General features: G+C 36.3%; 1 protein-coding gene across 1 annotated transcript in view; it reads right to left on the bottom strand.

The window, feature by feature from the left end:
- The window catches only part of LOC108558671 (protein timeless homolog), a 12786-nt gene extending 2922 nt beyond the window's left edge, over window positions 1–9864 (bottom strand). Inside the window, exons 1-6 of the mRNA XM_017915658.1 lie at window positions 9400–9864; window positions 9168–9348; window positions 1821–1955; window positions 1509–1768; window positions 996–1373; window positions 522–934 (exon numbers count right to left, since the gene is read on the bottom strand). Coding sequence (XP_017771147.1) covers window positions 522–934; window positions 996–1373; window positions 1509–1768; window positions 1821–1955; window positions 9168–9348; window positions 9400–9653 — 1621 coding nt within the window. The 5' untranslated portion in view covers window positions 9654–9864. The remainder of the gene's footprint in view (window positions 1–521; window positions 935–995; window positions 1374–1508; window positions 1769–1820; window positions 1956–9167; window positions 9349–9399) is intronic.
- Between the last annotated feature and the right edge of the window lie 212 nt (window positions 9865–10076).

Consider the following 10076-nt stretch of genomic DNA (forward strand, 5'->3'; position numbering starts at 1 on the left):
CGTTCAAATTGAAAAATTGAAATTAGAACGTTCGAAAAACAGTGTTTTCACATTTCATTGATTTACTCGAAAACTATAATAGATAGAATGAATGCAATATATGCATATGCGCATGAAAGCTGAATGTTTGGGGAATCCATCAAGTATAGATACATTCCTATGCTCTTATCCATATTGCTGTAATACGCGTTCCTTTTATGAAATGGAGGGGGATGGGGAGGCGCCAAATGATTACATACTTTTGAGGGAGGCGTAGTAACATCAAGTTTGAAAACCACTGCTCTAAATTATCCTGTTTTAGGTAGAGAGTACAAAAGATTAAATTATTAAAATATAAGTATTATGAAATTGCAATAATAAAAAATGACCTTTATCTTGGTATTGCAATCTCTGGATATGATTTATTACGTCTAATAACAATTTAACGCATCATTAATTTCCTACATCGTTTGTCAAATATGTGTAGTGAGTATAAGATGACGGGACGCGCGTGATTAATAGGTTCCAGCAGAAATTTTTACCTTTCTTTTTCCTCTGCGGTTTAAGTCTGTTCTGGACGACCACGCGTCCAGTTTTTCCGCCGCAATGGGACTCGAGCAGCTTGAAGAAGACGTGCTGCGCCTCGAGTAGATCGAACAGATACTGCCTGGACATTTTCACCTCGTCGTAGTTGACGAGCAGCGTGATGATAAACTCCCTGTATTCGGGCACGTAGAACACGTTGCTCTTGATCACCTTAGAGGAATCGCGCACCGAACCATCTGGACACTTGTCCATAGCTGCGAGCGTCATCAGAAGCTCCCTGTACGCGAGCAACGAGAGATGCAGTCGTCTGGACCATTGCCGGATTTTCTTCTTGTCCATCGCGAGCATATCGTAGTAGGTCTCCATCTGCTTCTGCACGAAGTGGAACGCCTGCACGGACATCGTTTCGCTGGAATGGCGGGTAATGGAAGGTAAATCACTCGGGAAGACGGGTGAATTGTGAGAATTACCTAACTAATTTGACTTCGAATTTATAGCTCCTGTTGAACTCCATGAAGAAACGCAGCGCCCAGAGGTAATAGGATTCGTCGTTGTGTTGCGATTTGGCTCGGGCCAGGCGGCCTTTCACGTGGTACATCATAGTATTGTAGGCGCCTTTCAGGAACTCCACGCAAAATTCTTTCAAGAAGAGACGGATGCTGAAAGCCGATCGACGTTCCGCGTTTTGCTCCTGTACAGGTAAACGGTTCTTCGGAATCTTCGACATCGTCTTGTTAACATCAAACTTCAGCGCGTCCATCTTATCCAGAGGTTTATGACAGATCAACTCGTTTTCGCTGATGGATTTCATGGTTTTTACCACAAACGTACCACCGAAACGACTATGCCTAAACAAGCATATCAAAGTTAATAAAATAATACAAAACATAATAATTCAATACTGAAAGATACACAAAATAATTATTTAGAAATATCAAACATTTGAGAAGTTGAGAAATATTGTGGGTATTTGATGTGTGTACCTAGCGCCAGAAAACTTTTTAACTTTGTTGGCTTTCTGATTGTTCTCGCGATGGCGGATGGCTAAGAGCTCGGCCTCGTCTCGCATCTTCTCTGAATGACTCCTCTGAACGGCTGCCTGCGCCAGATGTGTGGCGTTCTGTTCACGCAGCATAAACGACAGGATCTCCATTACGTGCATGTAGTATACTCGCTCCGCGACGGATCCACTTATGTACAGGATGATATCCAGCATGCCGGATTGATGAAGCGCCCAGAGGACCTGAAATTGCAGTTCCAAAGTTGAATCATCCAATGGCGTAAACAGCACTCACTTGATCGTGGATGCTCGCATCGTTGTCCGGCCTCCTCTCCGCGTCGCTGTCCGCGGGAACGTACAAAATATTCCTGATCAGAATAAGGATCCGCTCGATTATCATCCCATTGTCGTCGCCCCGTTCGCCCACGTCCTAATCAGAGAAACAGATTTATCAGAAGACGTGCACGCTGTATTAAAGCCCTTCCTTCCCTTTCGTCCATCCGGACACCCCCTTTAGCCGTACTAATCATGCACATGGCTGAGCTATCAGTCTTAACCAGGGTGCTCTAATTAGCGCTAAATGACATCACATAAAACTGGGGGAGAGAGGGCGACGCTTTAAAATTTGAATTACGTAGGAAGGGAAGGGAATCGAGCGAGAGCGAGGATTTCGCGCAAACACGCAATTTCACCCTTCCAAATGAAATTAAAAAATGGACACAGGACACACGCACACACACAATGGAGAGTCAGTTATCAATGTTTGACTTTCCATTTATACGGGATGGCGGGGGTTTGATTAATTGAAAGTTACTCCATTCCATTTCAACTAACCAACTTTGTTTAATTTGAATTATGATTTATTTGTGTTGTCGGGCAAACATTTTTGGTACTTTGCTTGATAATTCGATTATCTCCTGTAGAACAACAGCACAGAGTTATTACTACCTTTTTTTGATATTCCCTCAATGCAGTACAGCTATACTTCAGTCGAGCATATCCGTTTTGTTTGACTTTCAAGTATTAATAATACACGCATGTACAGCATTGCTGCAACGACCCTTTTGATTCATACTATTAACATTTGCCTCTCTACACGGCGCATCGACTAATTGAAAATTACTACATTCAATTTCAACTAATCAACTTTATCCAATTTCAGTTATGATTTATTTCTTTTGTTGAACAAACATTTCCAGTATTAACTTCAATTCCATTATATCATACAAAAGTGTTATTATAATAAAATATCTCAAGATCATACTTCACATGATCATTTCTGTTGTATATCTTCACAACACATATCACAGATATCTCATTTTTAGTAAAATCATATTTTATATTATCTTTCTCATCTAGAAAGATGCTAAACTACTTTGATTAAAAATAAACTGCATACAAAAAAATGGTTTAAATTACCATGACATTACATTTGCGTAATTATAAAAGTTTCGTTAGTAATAACATCTAATTACGTCGCAGGTTGTTCTATATATTTTTTTTTGCGCGTTTTAATTAAAAAGTTCCAAAATGATTCCTACCAATTTCCGATGTGGAACGCGGGCGCAGCGAGCGCATAAAAATAGCGCAGCACATACAGCGCGAGTATGGGAAAGGGATATATATATAGAGTTGTGCAGAGAGATAAACAGAGGAAGAGCAAACTGGAAAAACGCAGCAGCGGCAACAACGGCATTCGCAATTAATAAATTTTAATTAAAAACTCGCATTTAGCAATAAATAATATCGCTTCACTTGTGTACTTTGCGATGCGGATTATGCAACTGCAAACATAGGGTCGCGTGTTTTAATTAACTGTCCGATCTGCTACCTCTCATCCCTTAATTCGGGCACTACTGCACCAATATAAAACTGTAATAATCCGACCGTTTCGGTTTATCTGACCTACGGAAATAATAACATTTTCACCTGAAAATTACTTTGACAAAAAAAAACTTTAGAAAGAAAGTGTTATGTATAACCGTTATTGTTTATATTATGTTAGCCCTTATTATTTTATACATGTTTATTTATGTAAGTCATTAAGACTTANNNTCCTTTCCAAATATTGTACTCCCACTATGTTAATTCCCTACTATAAAATAGGATGTTTATGTAATACAAAGGCAGTCTGGAAGAGGGTCTAAAGTCTAAATGTCAAAGAGTCTGAAGTCGGGCTGATGGTAAGTCTTACCTAAGGGGCCGAACGGAGAAGTTGATCTTACTTGGAGGGTCCAAGGAAGAGCACTTACTTCGTAAACACTAACTTAAGAGCAGAATGTAACTCTTAGTTAATAATACCTGAGATCAACTATTGTTTAGTTGACTTCTCAATAAAACTCCGATGTATACAATAAAACTAAATTAAGAATATTGCATTTAATATTCATAAACCCCTCTAAGACTCCGCAACGACATAACTACGAGATAATCCACGGTGTCCAAGGATTTCTTAACCCTGGGACACCAAAAATGATCATTAATTAAATGTATTATCAAATAAACAAAATATGTAATTAAGAACGAATTTGTATGAAAATTTCATGATTTTATGAATATAAAACGTTTCATTAGTTACAAACTATTTACGTATGAAATTTTACTTGAAGATGCAAATGAATTCGTTGTCATTAAGAAGGAATTAAACTTTCCAAATGGACTCTTGTTGCCTTCTTTAAAAGAGAAAACATGATGGAACGAGAAGTAAACATTTATTTCTGGTTCGGATGGATCTACAGGTTTATTGTTACATGTCATCTATTGGATTTTGGATATGATGAATGGAGCTTTCGCATTCAGACAGTTACAGCGTCGTCGGAATTGATTCGGCTTGCGTAAACTTTAAGATCCGCACGGATTAAACACACGGATTTCTTTCATTCGGAGCGGGGATGTACGAACCCGTTTTGCAGTTGGCGGAATGATGAATGGTCCGTCGCTCTTTTGACGTTTCGCGTAATGAATGTATGGGTTGTGTGTATGGACGGTGGCGCATGTTTCGGAAATTCAATAAAGTTAATTAAAATATAAGTTGTCGGCGGGAGAAAACTGGTTAGAAGGATAATTAACCACCTGGAAAATCGACCTAAATTGGATTTTAAGTTCGGTCCCAAGAGAAGGGCGAGTGAGAGAAAGAGAGTAGGGTGGGTCTCAGGATGCTGAGGCAAAGAATGTTGGCAGCAGGAAGATGCATAAATCACCCCCTGAGAGTCGTGAGGTGCTCGCCGCCGTTTGCCCGAGAAGGGGTGGCTCGGAGGCGGTTACCCCCTCGTCTGAATATTTAATAAGTCTTGCAGACGTACAACACATCCAGCAAAGAAATACGCGCCAACTTTCCACGCGGCGAACATCCAATTAACGCCGTAATAGCCTCGCAAAGTCTCCTTATCGCTCTCCTTCCAGGCCGACCACCGCTACCAGGTAATTAGGTCACTAGTCTCCGGCACTTAACGTCCTCAGAAAAGAAAACTATATACACAAAATACAAAAGGAAATCTCCGAAAAAAGGTTAGGGATTACTAGAAAGTCTTAACACCGAGCGCGAATACAACGCGAATCTTACTCACTCAAGCTTTCCAAACAATTTATTTCCGCCACCAATGTTTTATCCAATTTTCCGAAGCTCCTATCTACCCTCCTCAATTATGGACAATCACTTATTATCCACGCTTCATTCCCGCATCACTCTCGGCGCAGATAAATTTAAATTAATCCCAATTTAATTAAAAAAAAAACTTCAACGCGAAAAATTTCAACTCAGTGGATGCGCCGGGTTTGTTTATTTTTACACTCTCGACAGTCTTAATTTCTAACAAAAATAAAATTCATGTCAACAATATTTAACATATTTTCATTAGATTTTGAATATTTCTTAAAAATTGGAGATGTTTTAATTAAACATGTTTTTCTATAGAAGTAAAATAATTATATTACATTGAAACAAAAATAATACAGAAAGCTATTAATAAAAAATATTTTATGAATTTGTATTGTTTTATTTGTTAAAATGTAGAAACGGTGTCCATGTGGATATGTAATTTCTCTTTTTTCATAATAATAATAATAATAAACATAAAACACAAACAAACACGATATTTTATGAATGTAACAAAATGTTATGAACTGTAAATAATAAAACACGTTTTCTATATGCTCATAAGCATATACATATTGCGAGCAAATATTTATTTCCACTTTTATTATTAAATATTTCAACTCCCTCACTCCACCGTGGAATTTTATAAACAATTGAAAAAAATGTATAAAAACAATAGTATTTTCTCTGATTGTAAGCAAACATATTTAAATATACAGTTCATTATTATTTTCTTGAATAAAAACATTCTTTATTTAAAACATTCTTGCTTTTGTCATATCATTCACAAAACATATCTTGTCAATTGTTAATAATAAAATAAAATAATTTGTAGTGTTCAACCATTATTATTATAATTATTATAATTGACATCCAAAGAGTCTCTTAGTCGCATTATTATATAAACATATACATCAGCATAAAGGAATCTCCACCGTGATCCCAGTTTGATATACTTTAATATAAACAAAGAGAACCCAGTGTAAACATTCCCATCAATACTCCTATACCTTTACTCCAAATTCAAGTCCTTTTTATAAACACATAATGATCATTACACGTATAATCGAATTAACTTTGTAAGTAGAATTAGTCTCAGTAAAACCTTAACAAGATGAACATAGCCTTATAACAATCTTAATATGATGAGCATAGTCTCAGATGAATCTTAAATCGACCAAGTAACGAATAAAGTTATGTAAAACCAAACGAATTTCAATAAATTCCCAACTATTGAGGTTCCACAACGACAAAACCAGACAATATGCCCAGAACTCCATCCATTGAACACGATAAATTGTATTGTATTAATTGTCATAATTAACCCTTTCCAAAATGGAATAATTAATTCTAAATTCAATTTTGTCTTTCGACGATTGAAACTGTTGGCAGCAACTAATGTGAATTGAAGCTAGATGTATTTTTAACAGTAGGTAATGTTGAATAATTAGAAAAATCAGGTAAAATGTTTCTTACGATTGAAGAAGTTCTGTTTGAAAAAGACAAGGGCTGGAAAGGGTTAAAGAAAAACAACTAAATTGTAGCAAAAATGTCCTTAAAATAAATAAAAACTGCGATTCAATTAGTTATGAGTTTGGAATTGGAGATTGAAAAATATTATGGGGAGTGCCTCTTTGTAAATATTTATTTCTGTGTGAAAATTGGCTTGAAATGTTTAAATCTACATGATTCGATTGAAAGAAAACAAAAATTAAAACAATGATGGCAAGTGAATTCCCATCGATACTCCTATACTTTTACTCCGAATTCAAGTCCTTTTTATAAACACATAATGATCATTACAGGTATAATCGTAATCAATCATCTTTTTCATGTAAACAAATGCATATGATTTTGTCTCGGTCTTATAATAAACAAAACCATCAAAGCCGAATCGCGTGGGAACGCTTAATCATCAATATAAACAAACCCTACTCCCAATCACAACTCCCACCCCGTATTAATAAGAATTAACTTTGTAAGTAGAATAAGTATTTATAATTAGTCTCAGTAAAACCTTAATAAGATGGACATAGTCTTATAAGAATCTTAATATGATGAGCACAGTCTCAGATAAATCTTAAATCGACCAAGTAACGAATAAAGTTATGTAAAACCAAACGAATTTCAATAAATTCCCAACTATTCGACAACGACAATACCAGACAATATTCCGCTGTGCCCAGAACTCCATCCATTAAACACGATAAATTGTATTGTATTAATTGTCATAATTAACCCTTTCTAGCCCAGTGATTCCAAAATGGAATAATTAATTCTAAATTCAATTTTGTCTCTCGACGATTGAAACTGTTGGCAGCAACTAATGTGAATTGAAGCTAGATGTATTTTTAACAGTAGGTAATGCTGAATAATTAGAAAAATCAGGTAAAATGTTTCTTACGATTGAAGAAGTTCTGTTTGGAAAAGACAAGGGCTGGAAAGGGTTAAAGAAAAACAACTAAATTGCAGCAAAAATGTCTATAAAATAAATCAAAACTGCGATTTGTTATGAGTTTTGAATTGGAGATTGAGAAAATATTATTGGGAGTGCCTCTTTGTAAATATTTATTTCTGTGTGAAAATTGGCTTGAAATGTTGAAATGTACATGATTCGATTGGAAGAAGAAAAAAAATTAAAACATTGATGGAAAGTAAATTCGGGAATACTACTGTAATTGAAAACGGCTGAAAAAGGAACTTGAGTTTTTCCCGGGGCTGCAAAAGTACTCCGAACAGGAGAGAAGCGTAGAAGAGAAGAAATGAAGCAGCGGCAAGCATAAAAGAACGCGAAAACATCTCCCACGGCAAAGCCAATTAATTAGAGTTCAAAGGCGGCGCCTCGTAATTAAATCACTAATTAAGGATTCCTCCGTGTGTTTTCTTTTACTTTCCGTTCAATTCTAAATTATAAGTATTTACATTTCGGTCGACATCAATCGTTTACAGAAGTGAAAAGAGAGAGAGAGAAAAAAAAAGTTTTTGGAATTCATATAATAACGTCGAATGTATTTTATGTACATATTATATCTAGTTTACACTAATTGAGTCCATTAAAATCGATGTGCAATATCTGTATAAACATAATTCAACGGGCATAAAACATTTAAACCGGAATTTAAAGGCCGGATTGGATTAAAATTGAAACGTTTTTAACGTGAACGAAGGGGGGGTAAATGCAATTGCACGGGCAGTGGCAGTGCCCAAAAATGAAATGCAATGCAAAAACGTGAAATTGGAACGACGAACCAGCGAATAAAAAATAAATACCGGGGATAAATAAATGCACGGACGATGCGAATTGGCGCGCACCGGGGATCCGCCAATTAATTATTAAATAGCGTGCAAAATATTATTGCCAACGGGAATAAAACTCTAACACATTAAACCGCATTTCGGATGATTTAATGTGCGGCTATTAATTAGAGCATTAAAGCGGATCACTGTGCGAATGCGAAACGCCCGCGCGATCACACAAAAAAAAAAACGAGAGAATAGTGTACAATTGTGAACGAATTGGGACTTAAAATCATTTCCCAATTACTTGCTTCATGGACTACCGAATTTATACGTTTGTAATACTTATCGATTCGCTCGAAATTGCTTGATATTGTTCTACTATTTACACTGCGTTATAAATCCACATTTTATGATCATTCATTTAGATCCCAAATAGCTTCAGTCATGGATTTTTATTTATTTAAACAATATATGTTTCAAATTAACTTTAAATCATTTCCCAATTACTTCCTTTGTGGACTACACAAATTTTTTATACAAATTTTATAATCAAAATAGCGTTAGTCATGGATTCTTCATTTCAACTACAGTGGAACCTCGCTTAACGAACAAAATGAATTGTAAGAAAAATGACTCGCTTAACGAGCGACGTTTCTCATAACGAGTGACGATGAGAAGAGAAGTCCCGGATTGCGAGTAAAAATCCGGAAATTTTGGATCGGATTAAACTCGTTAAGCGAGGTTCTACTGTATTTAAGAAATAATATATTTAATATTATTTCACTTATACACTGTATATTGACATACCATTTCCAAGATTTTGCTGATCCTTGAGCTAAGCACAGCCCAAACAGCTTCATCGACAAAAGCCTCTTTATATGATTGCAAATGTTCCTCGATCTGCAAGTAATGATTCCGAGGAGCCAACTCCTTGGGCATCTCCTCCTCCCACAACATCAGAGCCGGAGTTGTTAAATTCACCAATAACCTAAAACCACAAATGCATAAAAACCCAATAATCAATATCAATCAAATTTACCTTAACAATGTATCAAACAGTTCAGTCTCTTCCCAATAATTCTTCAGCAGCGGCAGCAAATCAGTCTGGACCACTTTGGTCTCCCCCAGCTGCCTGCGGATATCATGAGATCCATCATCTCTCCTCAAGTATCGGATCAGATCTTTGACACTCTCCTGCGTGTTGTCATCGGCCAAGTACTTATCTGACTCTGCATTGTAATAACCCAAACTGTTGCAGGTTGCCACCAGCTCGGCTGACAGTAATGTGGACATGATCAACTTGTTGTGGAGGAACGAATGTAAGGTTATGAATGTAAAGAAAACATTCAATGAAACATTCGAAGACTTTACAAGTTTATTGTTGTTCACTCAAGGCACGTAAAACTGAATATAAATTAAACTCATGCGTAAACTTCACGAAGACACTTCACCAAACAACACCGAATTCCATTATATTTACAAACGCAACGTGTGAAACTTTTTGCCGCCAAAATAGTTGCCAAACTCCAGCTGGGCTGGGATTCAAACAGGTTCGGTACAGTGGCGTAACGTGAAGGATCGTTGCATAACGCCGAAGTTTCGAACATGATTAATTACTTGAAATTTACATTTCAAACTGAATATTTAATTAAATTGGAAACTGTACATGCATATAACTAATTGCATGATTTATGTAGAATTGAAGAAATGATTCAT

This window comes from Nicrophorus vespilloides, unplaced genomic scaffold (assembly GCF_001412225.1).
Source record: "Nicrophorus vespilloides isolate i.1.1-1 unplaced genomic scaffold, Nicve_v1.0, whole genome shotgun sequence".
Classification (NCBI taxonomy): domain Eukaryota; kingdom Metazoa; phylum Arthropoda; class Insecta; order Coleoptera; family Silphidae; genus Nicrophorus; species Nicrophorus vespilloides.